At 41.0% G+C, this 23936-nt stretch overlaps 1 protein-coding gene across 3 annotated transcripts in view; it reads left to right on the top strand.

Moving 5' to 3' along the window:
• The window catches only part of gchfr (GTP cyclohydrolase I feedback regulator), an 83444-nt gene extending 62780 nt beyond the window's left edge, over positions 1–20664 (top strand). Inside the window, exons 2-4 of one of the 3 annotated variants that reach the window (XM_079370011.1) lie at positions 18499–18544; positions 19096–19190; positions 20059–20664. In XM_079370011.1, coding sequence (XP_079226137.1) covers positions 18509–18544; positions 19096–19190; positions 20059–20188 — 261 coding nt within the window. In that variant the 5' untranslated portion in view covers positions 18499–18508 and the 3' untranslated portion in view covers positions 20189–20664. Of the gene's footprint in view, positions 1–18382; positions 18545–18603; positions 18965–19095; positions 19191–20058 lie in introns of those variants that run through there. The other 2 variants (XM_079370012.1, XM_079370010.1) reach the window with 2 other exon arrangements.
• Positions 20665–23936: the final 3272 nt, after the last annotated feature.

Raw genomic sequence — 23936 nt, 5'->3', positions numbered from 1 at the left:
CTGTTATCATAAAAGACAGTGTATTCAAAGCTGATACCTTAAGATGATTAAGAATTCTACTTTTTAGGGATTGATTTTTTTAAAATATACGCCACATTTAATTTGGACACTTAAGAGGAATTTTTTGCTAAACATCTGAACCAAAAGATAAATTGTCATCAGGAACTGTTTCATGAGACATGGCACTTTTTCAGATGGTTTCTTTTCTTCTTCTTCTTCTTTTTTAAGACGAATGTTTAAGCTTTTAGCCATTATTTGTTCAGACAACAATTGAGAAACAAGAAATGTTGGGCGAGAGTGATTGGAAGACGACTGGCACCAAATATTGTCAGGACTGGGATTGATTCCTGCTCCTGGTGCAACTGTTAGCCACAGTACATTGTGCACCTGCTCTACCAACTAAGCACCATTCACTACAGCTTGGACTGTGAACTAAATAAAGTCCCAGGGAAGTAATTTACCCACAAATATGTTCCTGTTTGCAGGGAGTACATCGAAAGGGAAAAAGTTCAGGTGGGACTTTCTGCTCCAAATGCAGTCAGAGGACTCTTACAACTAAAAGACATCTTTTTGTCAGGATAAATACTTTATAGTCCTTTGTGAGAGCTCAGACAACAAGGGCTGCAGGGACATTTTCTTCAAAAAGTGTCTCTGGGACTCAGACTCTCTGGCACTCAGAGTCTTGGGTTCTTAATGTGAAAATGCAGCTTTATGTTTATTCAGCACTTATTAAACTCATGACAGCACAAGCAGCCAACACAGTTCACAGAAGCAAGAAGAGGTCGAAATCTCTCTCACATATCCTCCCGTTCTGCCAATCTGTGTGTTCGTACCTATAGCTTAGTCTCTGAATCTGTTCTTCATGTGTTCATCATGTCTCTGAATCTGTTCGTCATGTGTTCATCATGTCTCTGAATCTGTTCTTCATGTGTTCATCATGTCTCTGAATCTGTTCTTCATGTGTTCATCATGTCTCTGAATCTGTTCTTCATGTGTTCATCATGTCTCTGAATCTGTTCGTCATGTGTTCACCATGTCTCTGAATCTGTTCTTCATGTGGGATTGTGGGAGTGTTTATGGCCAAATATTACATAATTATTTATTCCTGCAACACAAAGCTTGAACTGGAAATGAAGCATAACATTTTCATCAGGAGCAAACAAGATCCAATACTAGAATTATCCATCTACAGCCTGTTTGTCAGGGACACACACAGGCGCTGCTGATGTTCAGTTGGACCAGCATCCAACAGTTCCTAGTCAACAGATGTGGACAGGATGTCAAATGTACGGGTGTGCGCTCCTTGACTCTGAAAGTTTCTCACAATAGCTATCAGCTGGTTTGCAGGAGAACACATCCGGTGTGGGACTCCACTCTGTAAACCAGCATCTGAATGGGTTCAGGGGGCCACTCAGGACAGAACGAGAGGTCCTGGAAGACGGCATGAGCTGGAGCGGAGGTGCGGATCATAAAAGATAACAAAGTGGGGATGAAGGGTGCTTATGGAAATGCTGGGGCTAACATGAGGTTCCGGAGACACCGTTTACTCAGCCTGCCAGCATTAGAGGACTTGGCCCGCTTTCCCTCTCCTCCTCTCCAGCGTGATGATTCGAGCTCAATCCCACAGGAGGGAAAAAATGAGAGGACACAGAAGCCGATCATGTTCGGACTGTTTTCGCAAAGGAAAGGTATCCTTTTAGTGTTCCACCGAGAAAAACATGTGGTACATGTCAAAATGAAGTTGGCAATAGTTAGCCTTCCAAAAACACTCTGATTTTCTGCATACTAGTGTTTCACCTCTGGCTTACACATGAACGATCCTCAGAGAGAGCTGCAGCTTTTATCAGCCATGCAATGCCACTGACAACGTATTAGCATTTAATCTTAGCAGGGTGATCTCACAGCATTATGTAAGACGGCGGTGCCCGTGCCAGGCCCTCAGATAGTTGAGTCCAAGTGAGACATTCAGGTGCATGCTGCTGAACACGCAGCTCTTCTCTTTGCCTGCCATACTTGGAAATACTTGGTAGAGCTTCTTTTTTTTCAACACGATTATCCCAATAACAATCCTGAGCCAGGCCTTTGAAGTAGTTTTTTTTTTTATGAATATAGCTTTACAATAAAACAAAATCATAAACTTAAACAGCTTAAATGACTTTACTGTCTTGAATCAGTTCAGTAGCTTGCAGTGATTACATAATTCAGTCTAGGCAGAGAAGGAGTTAACACATGTGTACTGAGCTACCTTTAGTTGAACCATAGTGGCTTTGGGACCTCTCACACAAGGCTTCAGCTCAGCTTTCAAATACAATTACATGTTTGTGAACATTTCACTCCAACCTCTTACACAGTCACTTCGCTTTAGAAATATGAGGTCTGACTGCTTTAAATGAAGATAAATGAGGTGATTTAGAATCATAAAAAAACTTGATTGCTCTTTAATTTGTGGTTTGATTTTCCTCCTGTGGTTGAAGTGTGAATTAAAGTATGAAGAAGAGGCTGAAAAATGTAAGAAATACTGCAGCCCAGCACATTTAAACGCCGGCCCAAAAGCTCTTGGACGAAGAGTTGAAGCGACCGACGGGGTATTTAAGCGTATCTGTGTACTCACTCCAAGAAACATGGCTTTGCAAAGATGTGGAGACATGGTGTGTTTATTTAAACAAGTGCGAAGTGTGCTGCCATCCCATCAGAAGTGTAGTTTCACTCAGAGGGATTATAGCTTGGGTCTATAAAGTGTCATTTGATGACTCAGAGGAGGAGGATTGAGTCTGGTATGAATGACAGCCTCTGAGTCAGATTTCAACACACGCACACAGGTGGCTTTGGTTTTGACAACTAGAGCCTTTCCCGTGACTAGGAGACACCAGAAGTGAGAGAAGTGTCTACAATCGTGCATCCTACTACCCCCCAACCTCTACCACCATCCATATGAAAATCCCAGTCGCAGCGGGCAGAGCTGGGGTAGACGGGAGTCGGGGTGTCTGCTCTAATTCTCCAAACTGGGATCACATAGCAGAGGAGAACCCATTAAGCCAGTCTTGGACTTTGGCTGACTCCCCAGCAGCATTGGCCCTCCTCATCTTACCCCCCTCCAATCCTCCCCTAACTTCTCTCTTTTACTCCTCCCACGCATACTCCCACCACCCACTGGCTTGGTTGCCAGGAACTAAGATGTATGGGCCTCTGCAGAGAACCACCTCCAAGGTAGCACTTCTCTTCTTTGCCAGCAAAAATAAGACATTCTGCTCTCTCGTTCTCTCTCAACACAAGTCCCTCTGCATCTCAGTGGTCAGCGAACTGCCAGAAGCTGCAGCCAACAACTACACTCTGCTACACCCTCCCTCTTCTCCCCCCCTCTGGCTCTGAGGGAAATTTACTTTGCCCCAGGAAATTTCAGCAGATAAAGGCCTGCCAGCTCTGGAGGCGATGTGTATTCTCTGAGATAGGTTACGTTTTAAACTGGAGCAGAGTGTTTGTTGGGTTTATTGTTGTTAGGGTGAAAATTAAGAATTTCATGGGCTGTAGACGATCTTGGCTATGCTTGAAAACAGATAGAGGCAGTCCAAGATTCTGCTTAAAGATTCTTGCTTAGTTCAAATATGGGTGAAAAGAAAAGTGAGAAGCAGGGACACTTCAAGAGGAATTTGCACTAAAACTCAGATGTGGGGACTAAGGTATATTGGATACTCTGATACCACTTTGGAACTTTTCTTATTCCATTGAATGATTTCACACATTTTTTGGGTCATGAGTGATAATTCAGAATAAATATTCTAAATGCAGTCTATAGACTAAATGCTGCTTATTTTGCTTTCTGCAAACATTTTCAAACATGTTCTGTAGCTTTTTATTCTTCATCACTGTTTACAGGCTGGATATCAAAAACAAGAAATTTCCCACTTTTGGATGCCAATGATTTCTATTTGTATGAAAGTTCAAATTCTAGTGTCTTGACAACACTGTGGGAACGTGCAATTGACTCAAGGCTGCGACCCCAGAAACTAAGCATAACTGCAACAATGAAATACTCTACAGAAATCTTACCCAAACTTTTTAAGACTCTATGGGTCTGTTCCAAACCCCTAATCTCTGATCAGCCAACGATGAGACAATCTAATCTAAGCAGGACATAAGTCATATTCTTTTCGTGAAATATGACCATCACACAGCATTTAAAGGAACATAATGCTTAAATGTCATTGTGGTTCAGAGGATTTTAAAGTTAAATTCGGATATCCTGCTCCATCACAGTTCACTTTTGTCCTTAAATTGTCCTTTAACCAGCTCTAACCTATTATTAGTTTAGCATCATATCTCTGTAAATTCTACAGACTTGACATCCAGTGAGTTTCTAATAAAAGATCTAAAAGGGCTTACATATCCAGCAGCTTCCATGTCGCCAGGAAAAAGTGAAAAAGGAAATCTGTACGGGCGAGCTGACATGTATTTGACATCTGTCTTTGTACTTGTGGTATGTCACTGATATCGGGACAGACAAACATGATTGAAACAAAAATTCTCACTGACGTAATGGATACATCTGTAGTTTAGGTCCAGTGCAAACATGTGGACATTTGAGTGCAAAGGGACGGCTGCCTGCGTCCTCCTGAGTGGTCCAGCTGAGAAAACAGTCCTCGCAACACTCTCCACAACGTAAAATCTGACCCCCTGAAAAGGAGAAATCTGAATTCCATCATTAACGTCCCATGGCCCCCATTCGGTTTGGTCCGCAGCTGACATCACACCTACTCCTTGTTTCAAAAACAAACTGCAGGGGAAGAGTTTAACATTGAGCACCTAAAAGGCTGATTTATGACGAGCTGTTGAAGATAGGAACGATTCTGGAGCAGTATGTCAGCTTTTGAGCTAGGTAAGGAAGGACGTCAGGTGACTTTACAGGAAAAGTATCCTTACACTACAGTGCAGTGTCGATGGACTACAGGACAGAGAGATATTTTACTGGTCCAGTGAAGCAATCATTCTTTCTGAAAAGGGATAACCAATTTTTAAATAAACAAATATTCAAGTGTTAATATCTTTGTAAGAATGGATAAATGATAAACCATCTCTTCTGGTGCCCTTTTGCTTGATAAGGTTTGATTCAGCCTCACCACTCTCTTCTACATCATGTCCATTGACAGAAGGCAGTTTTGCGCAAAAAAAAAAAAAGCCTGGATCTATAAATTAGATGCTAACTGCTCTTCACTAAAGGATAGATAATAAAACACAATCACAAACATAATAGAGCATAAACATTTTAAAAATGGGGCGGGGGATTTGAATTAATAAACTGACCAAACCATACAAAGAAAGTAGGCGTGTATAAAGCATGGACAAAAAACAGAAATACCCGATTTAAAGGGCTTCCTCGCATAACTCAGGTCTATGAACGGATGAATCATCAGATCTTCTATTTGAATCAGACTTTTTGTTCTTTTTTTTATTATTATTATTTCAAGTTTAGAGTCCTCTCTGTTTTCAGAATATGAATGCAGGATCTTAAGACAAAGTGCTGTGATTGTTGTAACCATGAAAGGGACAAAAGGTGGGAAGCGCAATCCTAGGTGTTTTCTTTCTTAACCATTGACATAGTTTTTATGTTTCTCTAGTAACAGACATAGACATGCAAGTGCAGCTAACGATCCGCTCTCGGATAAAGTCTCTCCAGTCCTTCTCCATACTTGCTTCCCAAGTTGCAAGTGGAACTTCACTGAGCAAACAGAAACAGAAGATGTGGTCGGAAGTCCTCCCTCTGACCCACAGACTATATAAGATAATAGCTGATGGGTTCTCAGATTGAACTCTTGGTAACGCACAACAATAAATAACGTTGTTGTGCAATGGCCCTATATTCATAGTTAATACAATAGAATGTAATGCAGAGGCTCAGATACAAACGATGCACATGAGTCAACATGTTGAACTCATCCAGCTGAAGAGAGCTGCATATGTTAATCACTACAAACACTCACGCCGAGCTTTCATCCCATAATGCATCTGTTTTCCTAATGACTGCGGTAACTTGTGGATGACCATGTCCCTGCTCATAAAGCTTGTGTGGTCATACAGTGGTTTAATAGCATGGCATGGATGTTAACCATTACCCAGAGTCCACATTCAAAAACAAGCATGATTTGATTATTTTAGCTTTATGAAACACTCTATCATGTTCTCCTGTACACACACACACACACACACACACACACACACACACACACGTACACACACACACCCACCCACCCACACATACAAATGCACATCCAAAAAAGTAAAGGCTAACTCGAAAAAGGCAGATTACTTGTTTTATTCCCTCTCTAAACATTGTGAATACAATGATGAAGAAAGGGAACGATACTTATCGTTAAACTGACGTGGATCTATGTCAGGCATCTTATGGAGTCATGCCTGACATAGATCCACCTTTCATTCTCCTGTTTTCTCATAACCATATTCCCTGTATGTCCTGTTGTCCCCCATGTATGTCCCCTTGTCGGCGCGCAGCCCTTAAACCGTACTGTTCTGGTGAAAAAGAATCTCCCTTCGGGGACAATAAAGTCTACAGTAAATACAGACAATATAGCAACAAATACTGTAGACTAAATAAAACATTTAAACTCCTTAAAAGTGAATCTTAAATTGCCTATAGGGAATTATATCAAAGAGTGTTTGTTTTTCTTTCAGCACAGTATTTAGATGGATGTAAGAAGAGAGCAGTGTCTTGTTGCCTCCTGACCTTACAAAGGCCGTAATGAAGGCAAACTTACCCAATGACACACAAACTATGAACATAAGTATAGTTTATACAGCATGTGCATTTGACTTGGGTTTACAAGAGCTTTAAGAAGACTAGATACAAACGTGACAAAGCAGCCCTCTTGCTTTGGGACTTGATTTACTATCATTACATTTCAAAGTAGAATTTCTAAAAAGGGCTCAGCATGAGGTGAGCCAGCATTACCCTTTTCTTAAAACATTTCTGGGAATTGCACTTGATGCTTTGATTGGAAAGAAGGCTGACATTTGGTTAGCACAAGGAGTGTTAATTTGTCAGAGTGCTTATTAGATGTAAGCAGACCTTGTGGCTCAGCATGCCAACTACAACACACGTGGGAAACGGTACACTCACACTGAGAAAATGACTGAGCTGGATTGATGGAATTCCATAAAGGCCAAGGATATTTATCACTTGATGTATAAAGAGCTTAACGCTTGAGCAGCTTGATGCCAACACAAGAATCTGTGTAGCCAAAACTGCTGATTGAATAGAAAGAGGTTTTGCCACTCACATGAAAGTCGACAGAAAAGAAAATCCTTGAGGCTTATTCCACTTTGGCAGGTCCTAACCTTGGTAATATAAGAATGGTGAAGCAGCAGAAGAAATATGCAGAGTTTTTTTTAAGAATCTGGCAACAAGACCAACAAGACGTTTGCTTGCATTTTCTTTGCATGATGGAAATTAAGAATAGTTTGGATGCTGCTCTTTGCCCAGTATGCAATGTGATGTGGGGAAATGAAAATATTATTATCATTATTATTATGTGGTGGTCGTCTGACTTTAGCTTGTGTTTTTTTCAGTTATAATTTTAACCTTATACAATACAGAAATATCTTTAGAAAATAATGTATCTGCCTGATTGTGAGCTCAGAAGTAGAAGTTGAAAAACCTTTTGTGAAAGTCTAAAAAGTATGACAAGAATTTATTAAGTTTGTTCAATCAGAGACGGGAAAGCGCCTTATTTCTTTTCTAAAAAAGAGGCTTCTTTGATTTTGCAGGGCTGAAACTACAGCGCTCCTTAATCATTTTGTCCACTTCCGACTTCCCAACTCAGAGAAATCTTATTTTCAAAAGTTATATTTAAACAAAACGTTCATGTGCTATACATGCATGAATAAAAAGTTAAGTTAACAAAACACAAAACCGGCTTGAGCAGGTGTTCCATGTGCATTTTACAACTCGGAAACTCGTTTTACCGATGTGTCCGACACCACGTCAATGCACCATAAATCCACTACTTCAGCGGGAGTGGCCTGCGGTGCTGTGCATTCTGGGAGTTGTTCTCTTTCATCCACACACACAAGGAGCGTTAATTTGTCAGAGTGCTTATTTATGCCAACTACAACACGTATGAGAAACGGTACAGTCACACTGAGAAAATGACCTTCTGCCTCCTCTAGGTCAAGAAGGCACCAACTTGAAAAATGATTTCACATTTCTACTGCAGATATGACCCAATCAAATTCATGTTTCAACAGGTTAAGTATCCCTTTAATTGCTTTCAATGTGATCAAGATTAGTTCTGTCCAGTATAACACAAGTTCTTGGTTAGCAGCATTTTGGGTTTCTCCTCTTAAGGCCCTGACACACCAAGGAGATCGTCGGCCATATGCGCTAGTTGGATCAACATTGAGCGATTGTTGGCCTAGTTTTTGCGGTGTGTCCAGTTCTGTCGCTACCCATCAGCCCTCGTCTGCCTTTTTTCGGCCGATTCCAAATGTTGAATTGGTCTCGTTTGGCGTCAGCCTGGTTGTTGGGAGGAATCCCTCTGATTGGCTGTTCAGATGTTTCATTTAGCTCCAGCTCCCAACACAGGTTTGGGAAAGCCCCTTGAGCCTGCCGCTGTAGTATACTTTCACTCCAGTGCAGTTTACCTATTTGTTGTCTCCACCTCTTTTTTTGTTTTTGCACGAACAGACGCGATTCCCCTTTTTGGAATAACAATTACAGACTAGCGCCGCCTGCTGGCATGGAGAGTTATTTACTCTCACGCGTGAACAGAATGTACCTGGTGTGTGGCCATCGGCTGGAGTCTTTGCAGTGTGTTCAAGTGCGTCGCCTTTATCACCACTAGTTCTTTGATGTCTGCTTTGTGTGTCAGGGCCTTTAAAGCTCACGAACACACCAATGAGGGATTAAGAACCGTCTAACCTGGGCACTTGGTCCTTCCAATGAGCAAATAAGTGCAGCATAAAGCTCACTGATGTGGGAGGGAAAGCAAAAACTCTTACCCAACTGTCTGGAAAGCTTATGACTTCTATTTAAGAAAAGTGTTGGGAAGAAACAGATAAAGCTTTCCATGTGGCATGTTCTTTTTCTGGCTCCTTCCGTCCCTGGCTGCCAGAGACCTCAGTTAAATAGAATAGTATGAGGAGTACATGCGGAGGGGGGGGGGGGGGATTTGAGGAACATCAGGAGGAACACTAAACATGTATAAAAAGCAGAAGAAAAAAAAAGTTCTTCCAAATGACCGTGATGACTGGGGGACAGAATGCTTACACATCTGGGCAAGCAGCCAAGCCAAACATCTCCGAAGGCGAAGAAAATGCAAAAGTTCAAATAAAGTATACAAAGGGCAGACTGGACGAGGCGAGACAAATGCCATTACAGTGTAGAAATTAAAATCTAAGCAGCCAGGAGGGAGCATGGGAGTTGGAGGAGTACTTCCTCTGAGCAGAGAGAGATCAGGGTCTGGTTGCACAGCGGTACGGAGCCACCTGTTTAATGGGGCTTAACATGCACAAACACAAACATGCTGCACTGAGGAAAACATACAGTACACTGTATCTGCCTTTCCCCCATTTATCACACATACACACACACACACACACACACACACACACACACACACACACACACACACACACTTGATGACCTTTGGGGTGCTGTGTTCCTCGGCTTCGGTATGTACTGCCAAGTCACACAGCTTGAGCAACAGGGAGGTCCACAAACCCAGAGGGAGAAGGTACGTGACAGAGAGCAGGCTGACAATGAATACACTCAGGTCCGAGAAGCAATAAGGGATATTTAGTGAACGCTCTTTACAAGGTCTGAAGGTATGCATGTATATGATGATTGGCAGAGTGTTTTTGCAACAAAATGTTGTGTCCCTGAAAATGAAAAGATAGAAAAGATGGTCCAACATCTGATTTCCATATGCTCATTTGACAAAACTATTTCAATGAAGTTTGTGGTTTTTTGGGGCCTAAGTGTCTGCCTGAGAAATAAAGAATACAACAAAGGGCACACAACCTCTCTCTGCTGGTTTGTGTGCATGTGTGATTTGTTTTAAACACACGTGAATACACACTGTGGCTGGCTCCAACACAGAGAGGGCACATGAGCTTCAAGCTTGCATCGATTGCTCGTGCCAAACTCTGAAAGTGATTTTCTCGCCATATCTCAGAGGAAATGATTCATTAGGATATGGCCCACTCTGACGGGGAATAAGAAGCAGCTACTCACCCGAGGCTGGTGCATTTGGAGAGAGGACCGAAACGAAGGGGAAGATGGGAAGCAGCCCGTGAAGGCCATGATGGGAGGAGACGGGGTGTCAAATGGCAGGAATGGATGCAAGTTGAGAGCTGGAAGGCAGAGGAGAGGAAGGTTTGAATAAAGGAGATAGAAGGATGGATAAAGGAGGAGGAAGAAAATAGCTTCAGTGGCTCTCAGGCAAGCTCATCTTTCCTGGAAATCCACAGCAGTGCTCAGCACGACAGAGTAATACAAGGTGGGTTTTTCTAGTTTTTTTTGTGCAGATTTGTGTTCATTGTTTCAGTACCACTGGGAAGAGCATTTTTGGAAAGTTAGTTGCACAACAAAGATAAGTATATCGGGGCTTGACTTTGCTTTAAAAATTAAAAAAGAGAACTACAGTGACCGACCTCTGTGGGAGAGCTGAGATGTTACTGTATGTATCGCGTTAAAATCTTTTCAACGACTTTTCACTGCAACTTGTGTCACTGAGTAATGCCTACTAAATTATTGCTATATGTAACAAAACTGTGTATCAATATCAGTGCTGAAAGTCTCCTGTTGACTTCTGACCTCTGTCATCCTGAATGTATGGGCATAAAAGAAACACCCACAAGATGCTGAACAGCTTCAGCTAAGCTAAAACCTAAGACTGATGTGTAACCACTTGATTGGACATAGGTGGTTTTTTTGCTATTTTGTCAAAATGTAATCAAAACAAAGTCATTCATTCATTTTAAACCACTGCTTTTCTTTTCAAAAATCACATGCCCCGCAAAACCTGCGTCTGTTCATATCTGACAAAGTTTGACTTTTCTGATAACATTCATAAATATAAATACAAGAAAAACAGCTGGAACACAATTTGTAGTTTAGAGGCATTAGTATCAAAGTGAGACTGTTTTTCAATCAATCAATCAATCAATCTCGAAATAATATTCTGTACAGAATATTGAATCAAAAAACACAATTGAAATACAGTATATATAAACATATATATAGTACATTTCTGCTTGAATATTTAAAAAAAAAAAAAGAATTTTCCGAGCAATATATTATAACCTTTAAGTATAAACACAAACAGTGTAAATGCTGAAGAAGTTCCATCCTATTCTATGCATTAAATCTGAAGGCAAGTTTTCAATCCTAATGTTCCAAAATCCTTTCAGAAAAAGAATGCACCTTACAAACTGAGACATGAAATAGCAGGGGGAGAAGTGGTGCAGGAATAAGCAGCCAAATACTGGAACAAGAACATTTGCAACTATCAGACACAAGAACTCAGCATGTCAAAGGACTCCTTTAGCACCCTTTGTCTACATATACATTTCCCTTTTCCTTTATATCAATAATCTTAGCAAAATCATCCAAATGGATGGCTGGAGTCAGGGGTGTGTCCAAAGGGGTGGCAAGGTGGCATGAGCCCCCCCTTGAAATCTGATTGGCCACCCCAGGTGTCACTACAAAATCTGAATCTATGATTAGCTATTTGCCTAATCAGAGGTCAATCAATCCAACACCTTTGCCTGTATCCATTTTCTGTTATCTCAAGGGATAATTCTTGTGTTGTTGTTCGAACTCCTATAAAACCTTGGTTCAGGGACCTTTAACCTATAAGTAGTGCTTCAACACAGAGCAAATATGGGTCGATTTAAGAAGCAAGAAAAAACCATTGACATCTTGGGAGACCTATTAGTTGTTTTCCCCTCTGGTGTTATGGGTGCTAATTGTGCTCTGTCTGCAAGAGCATCCATGGTACATCAGCTCATCTGCAGAATGAAAGGCCCCATAAACAACACTACCGTAAAGTGACCCACAGACATGAGTGCTGACAGGAGATAAGGAGCATCTGACTTATGTGGAATGCAATTTTGATGAAGCTGAAGAGTGTTGCAGAGGGGCCAAACTTTTCCTAGAAGAAGTAGGAGGAAGAGTGAAACCAAAGAAGAGAACAAGCAAAGATAAGAAAGAGGGGGCCTGGATTACAAGTTGAACCTCATTACTCAACCTTCCACCCATTTTAATACAGTATGAGAGGGAGAGACGTATAGAAAAATTGGGGGAAAATACAAACATAAATAGCAACATAGCCTCAGCATGTATGTGTATAAGAGCAACAACATGGATGTCCACGCCTCCCCTGTGACCTTTAGCTTCAACTCAAGCTTGTAAAAAAGCAACAAATTATGAATTAGATAAGTGTCAGTGAGCCATTGGTCTGGGAACATAGCAGCCGACCCGACCGCAGCACATTTAAGAATGTGACTCTCTGCCCTCAGCTTCATCTATCATCTTGTAAAACCATAACAACCCCACTTTCCACTGAATTACTCCGTACCTCAAAACCCCCAAAACGTGTTAAATGGTCAGATTCCGGATGCATTCCCTTCATGGATTCGGGCCCAGGATGGTAACTAACTTGTTATCTGTCACAACAAGACAATAAAATCACACGGCAGGGTGGTGATTTATTGCCGTCATGCATCAAAGCGCTGTTTTGCAATGATTCCGATGACTGCTCGTCTCTGATATGATACTGAGGTCTGTGGTTTGTGAAATTGTTTGTACACAATTTGTACCTGTCACCTGTACTTCCAATCATTCTTGGGTCTGAAGATCCAGACTGCGATGTGAAGGATGAAGGCCAGGAAAGACAGCAGAAGGAGCCCCAGAAGACATATGGCCTCAATCATAACAAGAACTACCATGACATCATTCTCACATAGTTGACTCTCATCGTCTGTCGTTCCTCTTCCTCCTTTATTCCTGAGGTTTTCCTCTTTTCACGTGATTATGCTTTTGACTGTGGGCTGCAATATTGAAGACCACTCTGCATCTGGATTTTCTGCTCACACACGTCTTCTTTTCCAACCGGATATTTAGCAGACAGTCGGCCTCTAGGTTTCAAGGACGCTCCTGATTTATTAATGGAAAACCATGTCGGGCTTAGACCGGGACAATGAAATGTCTGCTTCTGTAGCTGACGCACAATCGTTAAGACTTTAAAGAGCCCTGATAAATCACAAACACTTCAGTCCTTATATTGAGTAAGTTTAGCGATAGATAGCAAAGTAACCATGGTGACAAGTGATCAACAAAAGTCAATAATAGTGCGAAGAAATGTTCAATTCAACGTCAACGTTTCGCAGCTGCTTTTCAAAATGTCATCACAAAACAGACAGCGCCATACAGCTGCGATGCACGCCTCGGAGTAAACCTGAGAAACTTTTCTCCCTGTACCATAAAATGCAACTTCCAGGACAGTATTTGGGCAGTCCTGCTGTTGTTGTTATGTGTTAAACAAAGTCAAGCTGCCTCCAAAAGCTTGCCAAGCTCACTGTCGTAGTATTTTTTTCGAGGTGCGGCCTTTCCTGCTGTAGAGAAGCCTCGGCGATACAATGAGCAGATTACCTCTGCCGAACTTGTTCATAAACAACAACCACATGCTGCACCATATAATAAAAAACATGATCATAACCAAAGGCCTGATGGGAACCATGATGTGACTCAGTCCCAGAGGTATGCATCCGTGTTGTCATTCCTCTTTCTCTCTTTTTATCCAGCTCTCTGTCCTGACAAAAAGACATGTTATAAAATGTAAGCAAGCTGTGATTGCTAATCACTGCTAGTGCAATAAAAATGGATCCCCACTTATCATCCCAAAATAATCAGCACAACCTAAAAATGGTGTAACCGGTAATATATAAGATGAGTATAGAACTACTTCACTCCTGGAATTTAAAGGCTTATATAACATAAAGCTCCCGTGGCACACTTGTATGTCTGTGTCCATTTTGGCGTCCTCCTCTGTGACTCAGCAGTACCTTGCTTTGCTGATTTTGTCCTGTTTCTGTGTAAGAAGTATTTTTTGACGAATAAACCTTATCCTGCTTCTTCTTCTTTCTTTTTTTTTTTTTACAGTCAAATGAATCACTCACTGAGAATCATAGCGGTAGAAAGTGTGAAAATCAAATTTCTGCAGCTTGTTGTTAAACCCCTTGTCTGACTCCTACACTGTGGGAGCCTTTCAAGGCATTAAGAACAGCTTTATAGAAAGAGCCGATGTTTATGCTGAAGGTCCTGTTGGCTTTTATAGCTCATGAAAGGGGCATCAATGTTCAATTTAGTCTGTTTCATAACCAGCTTAAACCTTCACATGAGAGCTTTAATTTTGTTTAGTTAACGGTGCAGTATTTAAGCCATAGCTTAGGGTTTTCATAAACATCCAAGAAAATACATGTTTTCCAGTTTAATCCATGTCTTTTTACTTTCATATTTGAACTGAACATTTTCTTTGCATATTTAACACTCAAGTGATGTTTTTATAAAGGTATGCTATGGTTTTTCTGTAAGCCTCCTAATTTTCTTAACACTTAAAGTCCTTTCAGTCTGTCACTACTCTTCCCCAGGCGTTTTAATCATCAGGGGAAAAAAGTTAAATTCAGGCTGAACTCTAAAGTTTAAACGTGGTTTAGATCATTATGGTCTGGAAAAGTAATGTTTTATGAATGAATGGTATTTTTCCAATCATAAATAGACTCATAATCTCAAAGGAGTTATTTCTTCAACAATTGTTTCCATGAACTGAAATAACACCCAGGTTTGAATACTGTAATTCACTTTGACAAAATAATAAAATGGCTCGATTCTTCAGCTTGACTGCAATAAGCAGGGATAAATCGTTTTAATAAATGCACATTACTCTGGTCATAGTCAGTAGGAGGCATCACAGACACCTATGTGGAATGCAGACCAGCAAATGGAGATGGCCCATGCATGCACACTTTCTTAGATTCGGTGCATCTCTGGGATGATTGTGCATGCTGTCTTTATCTCTCTCTAAAAGCCCGATGAGTTCCAATTTGTGGGAGCCTAAAGGAACGTTGTCCATGCACAAAATCAAGTGCTGAACTATGGTGAGACACAGACACAGCTTTAAAATTTGTTACTGCACATTTCTGATGATATTTGTCTTGATCACCGAGAGAAAGTTTTCCTCAACAAACCCTATACTTGTGTCTCCAGCCACTGAAACCGTATCCTGGTGTTTCTCAACCAAATGTTAACCTGATGACAGCGCTTGAAATTTCTCACAGCCATGTAGGTTTGAGGCGTTGCGTAACTCCTAAAGCTTGTGGTATCATCCATCGGTTGACACAGCGTGAAAACGTGGGGAGAGAGGTGACGTGAGGTGAGAAAAAGAGACAGAGAGGAGGAGGAGAGGAGAATGTAACTGCAGGGAAATATCTCTGCGGTATGAAGAATCGTAATGTAAGATGCTGGGTGTAATCTGGAAAACAGCAAAGGAAGGAAAGTCAATAATGTATCTCCTCCAAAGGGAACGAGACTGCACAGGTAGATACAGACCCATAAGTGCAAAAGCACAAGTATAAAAGTCTCAAAAAGAAATACAAGGCTCAGCAATGCAGTGATTCATCACTATTAAACAGAGCACTAACACCTAATCTAGAGAGCTGCTTGTTGTCTCTGCCCTCCCACAGTCTGAACCTCTCTACTGAATATCACAGTATACCTCTCACACACACACACACACACACACACACACACACACACACACACACAGCTGTTGCTGTAGAGTCCCTACACAATGATTTAAAGTGATTGCTTTAGCAGTGCAGGTTTTCACCCACACATTTTCACGGCAAGTAAATCCATCAGACATATCTATCAGAGAAAGCTTTGTTTTGTGCGTGGGATGCCTGCAGCACTGGACATGAAGGATCTTTTGATTTTGTTTTATTTGTCTAAGACTTACTTAATGATTGACCTTGATGTTTTGAATTCCATGAGGACATACAAAGGAGCCTGCACTGTGCAAATTCGTCTTTGAATACCTCTTAAAGTACACTCAGATAAACATGTGTTTCAGTAGATAATCTTTAATAACATGTTTGCCAAAACTGCAATTTTTAGTTAATGTATATCTGTGATTTGTTTTTGGCTATACTTGCATACCTCATCATTTTAGTTTGCTTTCTTTTTTAGTTGCAAGTTTTTAATCACTTCTTTCTAAAAAAAAAAAAAAAGAAGTGCCTTACAAAAACAAATCCACATTATGGTCCTTAAAACTGTGTCATTGGGTATCATTTAGTGTGTTGATGCACTTTTCCAATATCTTCTTTATCAGACTCGTTTTAGGTCGAGTGTCAGGTGGCAAAAAAAAACAACAACAGTCCAATGCTAGCTGAGAGTGTACCAACATTCAAAGCTCGTAAAATGTGAGCCATCTGTGTTTTCCAGAAATATTTTTTATATATCCTTTTTTGCACTTTGAATTGAAGGAGTTCTCTGTGTCAGCAATTGTTCGATTCTAGGTATCGTATCCGTAGTAACAGTTATAACAGGTGTTATAAGGTTTTACAGGATGGGCTCAAGTTATCGCTGTCATCTCAAAAATCATAGAATAGTAAATAATTCCTTGAGAACGTCAGGATTTTTTAAAAATTTGTCCTAATTTAAGGGCTCTGCATACCTCATCTGGTATAGCCTCTGTTTTGGAGATGATGTTTTTTGATATGTTCAGCGTTCAAACAATCTTTATAAAACTGTGGTAGGTTATTTAACTAAGTTGTTTTTGGAAAAGGCCTTGACACTGTGGTGGAGAAGGTGAAGCTAAAGGCCTCATTAAAAGATCAAACTGCTTCCTGTGGACCCACCAGGGACGAGCTCCACTGTCACCACAGGTCACAGAAGGGCTGACCCAAACCCCCCCACAATAACCAGCAGCAGATGAGCCAGCGCAGGGAGACACCGCTGGACTCCAGAAAGTAGCTCAAGTAGAAAGATGTTAGGAGAGAGTGTTTTTGATGCAGGAGGGGGGTCTCTGGTTTATTTTTGGGGGCTTCGGCTACAACCCTGCTGCTTTCCTGTTTTCTTTCCTGAAGTAGGTCTCGGGTTAACAGGGACAGATAAAACACAAGACAAGAGACATTCGTCAGGAATAATCCTTTCTTCCTTAACACAGATTCTGATTCATTGCAAACACTTGTGAAAACCCAAAAAAAGGTAAGTTAACAATCATCAATTGGCTACAAAGAAAAACAGAATCACTTTCATATTTAATGTATTAATGTTTTTTGAGAAAATTTATGTGCAACACAACCTGGAGGTTAACGATATACTGTATGGAGCCTGTAGGTGGCAATCTACACAGCTGTACCCGCCCCTGTGTCCCGCTAAATTAACCTGATATTTCTAACTCACTCATGACCGATGTCTATGCAAGTAAACACTGGAGTTTCAAAATGCAAAGCTTTACCAAATGTACCAACAATATCAGAACAGAACACAAAAAAACATCTTCAATCATCAGGATTGAGCGTTCAGTGTCTATTGTGGTACAGGCTGTTTCTTTATGTCTCTCTGTCTTCACAATGTCCAGCTGCAATCAGGCTTTAAATCAGCCCTCTCACTCAACATGAAATCCAACGTCTAACTGTTAATCCATCCTTTGGAATCAGTGGGACATGACACTCACATTGCGGATTTTATCAAAGTCCATTGTTGTTTCCTTTAGTTGATGTCTTTCATTTCCCTCTCCGTCACAAGTCTGGATCAAATCTATTATTGTGGCAGTGAGGAGGAAATTAATAAATCTCTGAAGAGGAAATTACAGCTCCAAACAGTGTGGGTTCAGTGTTAAACATGCAAGTAGGATTTTTTAAGCCAATGTGTTGTGCAAACCGAATCGGTGTGAACTAATGGACAAAGTGGGCAAAACTGCAATGTTCGAATTTGACTGTCTTAACACAAAGCAATAAAATTAAGCCCTGAAATAAAAGATAATGACAGCTTGCTTCAGCTGTTTTGTTTTTGCAGTTGAAAACACTCTTTGTCCAGCTGCAGAATGATGATTTACAAATGATTTCTGCTCTGAGGATGTAATTCTGAAGAAAATAAACAGGGCTGGGCGATTCAGCTGAATGATAGACTATTCCTTTGAACTCTGGATTAAAAGAAGAAGAAGAAAAAACACTTCCTCTGGTACATGCACATTTGCCAACATTTGCCATGTCAACAAACTACTGATCAGTTGAGCAAGACCCTGCGCACTGAGCAGCACAATACAGAGATGCTGAGTGCTGTGCTGCGATTGGTCCGCCACGGTGGGCGTTTCCGCATTCCGCAAAAAACTGTCAGCGTAAGCGCAAATTGAAAAGTGGGACTGACACGACAGTGAGGAAACCTCCTTGGTCATTCCCAGAGGAATAGCAGGCTGTCGCCAGGGGAACAGGGATGCCTTACATGTTCATCAGTACGCAGATCCGTCTGGTGTGTATCCTGCCTCTCTACTAGTGTCATGCTTTTAGAAGACGCGCGCTCGAGTTGCAGATTCAGGGACTATTTTATTTGGCAGCACAACACAAGCGCAAATGACAAATCAATCACGCTCGTCACTGGCAGATTACAGTTGTGCAGGGTGCTTGCAACGTTATGCATGCTGGAAAACAACAAACTGTCAGTCACTGCTACGAGCGGAGCAAGCTCCGTGCTCCGCTCGTAGCGGTCATTTTCCTTTTTCTACGGGGCCCAATATTAAAAACACAGTTGACGTCCTTGTGCATGTTCCATCGCCTGCCTGCAGACCACAGCAACATAATGCCATATAGCCTTTGAGAAGTATGGATGATCTATTTAAAGGCTGCTGCTCTGTTAGTAGAGATTATAATCGCACCTGCCACAGGGCTGCAGGTAAAGCCCTTAATAGAAAGAGCAGCACACGCAACAGATAAAAAAAAAAAGTTTAACAGCCATTATCTCTTTCCATTTTAACAAATACTGGACCGTGTAGTTAGGGTACTCTTAATGCATCTTTTTCACAGGAGAACGGTCCAACTAATGTGGGAGATGAATATTCTGATCCAGCTGTAATGAATTACCTGGGTGCAAGGAAAACAACCATGCTGGGAAACAACTTGTGAGTATTGAAAACATGGACACTAAGTAATGGTGGCAAGTACTTTGAGGTGGAGAGTAACACTCCCACCACGTAATAGAGAGACAGTTAGGCTACCATGTGAATTGTCCAGTTTTTAGCCACATTCAGTTTTTTCTTTTTCTTTTATTAAATCTGTGACAATTTGTTTGCTCTCTGTCAGCAACACACACATTTTGTAATTTGCTGTGAAGACTACTTTTTTCGGAGTGTCGAAGAAGAATTTCTTCTAAATTAAACAAGTGGATTTGTGTTCCAGACTTAACGACGTGATGGTTTCCAATCAGGACATTACCTGGTGTACTCACTGATACCAATCGTGTGTTTTAGTCGCATCAGAAATTTGATACTTGTATCGGAATAACTCTTGATGACACATTTCTATTCAGATCATGTTTTGGTTAGCCATCTCCATATTGTAAATTGAGAAGAGAAAACTCTTATGGCATCCGTCCAACTCAGAGCTCCACAGACCCATGTAACATTGACTTCCAGGTGTAAACACATTTCCATATTTAGGCACCTAATGCGGGTGTTTCATTCGTTTTGGCAGCTAACGTGTACATATTGACGACAGACCTGAGATCACATGAGGGGGAAAAACTCTTGATGTGTTTGAGAAAGGAATAAACCATTCAAGCTGATGGAATACAGATCAGGGAAGTGTTGTCATTGGCAATCTGATTCAAATGCTGCTGGGAAATGAACCAAAGTGTTGGTAGGAAGTGAACAAGCACCAGAACAATTAACAGCATTCTCCTTTCCTAGCAAAGTTTACCAAAGGAAAGAAAATCAAACATCTGTGGGAAGAAAACAAGGGAAGAGTTACTTTGTGTTTATGCTCTTGTAGTTCCGAGTACCATGTGGACGACCCTCCGCGCATGGTGTTGGACAAGCTGGAAAAGATGGGCTTCCGCGTGCTGACGATGACGGGGGTGGGACAGACCCTGGTGTGGTGCCTCCACAAAGAGATGGAGTGATGGGTGCTGCAGCGAGTGTTGACTGTTTTGAAGATACCTCTACAAGCCTTTCAGAAGATGAATGAATTGTGTTAAGGAACTATGTGTTTATAAACCCGAAACGTAGTGATTCTCTGCTCTTTCCTTTGTCAACACAATCAGCTTCCAGTTATTTTCTACAGTTGAGAAAATCCCATACCTAAGGTTTCAAATGACCTCCTATATGTGATAGGTCGACAATATACCAAAATACATTACAGAGATTTTGCAGACGCTAATGTTTTCTGTTTGCTAATAAGGACCAAAGACTGAATCATTTCAATCACCAGTTGAACTTAATTCAGTGAATGAATGTAAATCCAGCCTGTGCAGAAGGCCTCATGCAGTGTTCTTCTGTCAAAGTAAATAGAACTGTTTGGGAAGTTTGTATTTACAGCTCTAAAGATGTTTTTGTAAGTGTACCATGTGCTTATGATTAAATGATGTAATGATGATGACTGTTTGTGTACTTCTTAATAACTGAAAACAATCCCTTTGGGATCCGCCACGGACAAAATGGAACTCATGCAGCCTTCTGATAATCCATTAAACGGACACTTAACAAACATCAAACCGCTCATGCAGCACCTTAAGGGGGTTGCTGCATGCTCCAAGATGAGACACGACTACACGGCGAGAACATACAGTGCAGAAGGGCCACACGTTGTGGGTGGTTTCATTAAAGCCCGAGGTCTTTCAGAGCCCCAAACATGAACCTACAAACTCTGCCAGCTTCGAGAGCCCTGCTTCCGGATCAGCACCAAACATCACATGGTGCCGGTGTTTCCCCAGATCTAAGACTATAGAGAAGTGCCAGGTTTGTCTAAACACAAAGTCAGACAAAAAAAAAAAATAGAGTCAAAGAAGATACCATGAAAATGTGAAGGCTTAGCTTACAGGACAGAGCATGCAGCAGGCTCATCCTCCTCTCCTGGTTTGCATGCAGTGGAAGCCACTGTGGGCTCAGGGCCAAGTTGGTGGTGAATGTGTTTCCTGTAATTGTATTTCCTCTGTTGTCATTTGGACAGAGTTTGTGTGTTCCTGGGCTTTTTTTTTTTTTTTCTCTTCACATTGCCGGGATATGAAAACGGCTACGCATAAACAAAACCATGTGAAGAGGGGATTTTGCAGGAGGAGAGGAGCAGATGTCTCCAACCAAACCACATCGTACCGCTTTGCTCCACAGCTGGACATTGTGTAACAGAGTCAGGGTGAGGAGTCGCACAGAAATGGATGACTGTTGTGAAGCAGTCGTGTGGGCTCTAAATAACACAATGACAGGAGAAAACGCCGCCACAAGGGCCCACAAATACAGACGCACCATTACTTTATAATCACCCAAGGGAAAGGAAAATAAGACGATATGAATGGATGGATGTTCCAGAGGGAGAGGACCTTGTTACCAAAGTCAGGGTGACCACAACAGTTTGGCACTCAAACGTCTGACTTAATGTGGGTCACAGAGCTGTAGCGTGCCGTTGCAGAAAGCATAAATAAGAAATACTGAGTATCCAGCATGTATCTGTTACATAAGATTACTGTGAAACAGCTTAGAACAATTTAAACTTAACTCATGCTGGGGCCAGTATGACAGGACAAACACAGACAGCTTTCGCAACAACAGTCGGGTTTTAAATTTGGGCAGGTTGATGGTCTTGTTTTGTGATTCATAGATGCCAAGACTGTAAAAAGATAAATGGACGCTCAGGTACTTTCGTACCAAGTGTTGCGAGTTGTCTCGCGAACATCTTCCAGAATCTGTTCAAGGACTCCCAGAGTAAAAGTTTATAGTAACAGTTCTTTCATTTAGATTTAAAAAAAAAAAAGGTGTTTGCTTACACCAAGAGAACAATACAGTAAAAGAATCAATGTTACTGTCAGGTGTTGTTGCATTGAGGGTTATTTCTCAATGTATATCTGTCTACTACCTGTATATATTAACTGTACAATGATCATGATTTATGTCAATAAGATACGTGTCTGCAATCTATCTATCTTTAAAGAGTCCACATCTTGTTGAAATAGTTCAATACGTAAACATTTGTCATCACCAACATGTATTTCTTACAGTCTACTTTTAGTTCAGCATTAAAGAAACAGAGCAAACATTTTCATTACTCAATGTGATGAAATTAAAGTTTAGGTTTGTTTTTTTTTCCATTTGAAAAGAGCCAAGCAAGCTGTGTCTGACCATAACATGGCTTACTCAAAGGACGGGTTGGTGATTTTCTCCAGATACACTTTTTAAGATTTTGGTTGAAATTGTCTTTAGGTCCTGACACAAATTAATAACTCAGGTGCTCTGAAAAAGGAACGGAAAAAAAAAAAAAAAAAAAAAACTGTAGCAGTTGTAAGGATGTAAAACCTTCGACCAATATTTGCCAAGACGTACCAATGGGATGAACCAATCGTGTCCCTGCTCATTCTCTACCCCTTGCAAGCACTAGCCCACACTCAAAGCATGTCACAGATAACAGACTTTATACTGTGAGTTTGCCCTTTATCATTGGTGAGCAGTAAAACAGTCTAAGTTTATTTTAAAACATGTATCATGATAAAGTTGAGTGTTTAAGTTCCACTGAATGAGACACGAGATGACGTCGTTTCTACACAAAGCAAAACGATGAGCTAAGGTCCGCTTCTGGAGGAATGGTGCTCGTGCATGTAAGTGAGGGGCGTGGCTTTTGACGGAGCACAGCGGGGAGGGGGTGGGTGCAGATGGAGCACTGAAGGAATGCTACTTTCAAAATCACGCTAGTTTTTCGAAAATGACCAACTCTTTCTTAGCTTTAGCCTCGATAGTAGCTTGTAATTCAATCCTACATGTTGATGTTATTTACTTATTTGATGATTGTTTATGTTGAATGTTTTGTTAAAGAAAAAAAAAGAAAAAGAAAAAGAAACAGAAACATCTGAAATGCTTATTATTTTGTAAAATGATGGTTCTATAATCTTCTCATCTTAATCCTCTTTTATAGTGGGCTTTTGAATATGTTTAATTGTCATCACAGAACGCCACAAGAATTCCCATTAAAGCCGACCTTGTCTTCCTCTCTCGGCCTGATTACTGGTTTATCATGTGGGAGGAATCATTTCCATGTCGTCGTATTGCAGGGTCTGTGGTTTAGAGTTCTACAACACCCAGCTCGTTTCACAGAATAACGAAACAAGTATGCAGACAACAGCAAGGCATTTTTATATGACACCATGTAGGCTGCCATAATAAGATAATGAGTTGTCACAGCTAACCACACAATAGTTGACAGATGCAAGATACAGTACATACTGGTACTATTCAGATTAAGTACGGTGTGGGACAGCCACAAGTCTTTTTTTTTTCATAATTAAATCACAATGAATCAGGTAATACTGGAATTACTGGACAGGACAGGGGCCGTGGTTTGACGAGCTTCTTGGTGTAAATGTTTTGATTTTTTGATTTGTCAGAATAGGTGTTCTTGTTCTACTTTCTCTCTGTTAAAGAACAAAGTTGTGTTACATAGCTGCACACATTATCGATGTAATCAGGACAACTTCAAGCGGCAATCTCCGGTCAATTGAATGTGCAGAGAGCGGCAGTTTGTGGGGTGTCCACTTGAGGAAGGAAGTAGAAGCCATGGAAGTAATTTACACACCCATTTCAAATGACTTTACAGCAGAAAATAACTTGTTTACAGCCTGCTTCAAAAAACAGAATAGATCTGCACACACTGTACGGGGTTTGAATTTC

This window comes from Symphodus melops (assembly GCF_947650265.1).
Source record: "Symphodus melops genome assembly, chromosome: 19".
NCBI lineage: Eukaryota > Metazoa > Chordata > Actinopteri > Labriformes > Labridae > Symphodus > Symphodus melops.
Note: the sequence above shows the minus strand (reverse complement) of the source record. Positions and strands in the feature narration are given on the sequence as shown.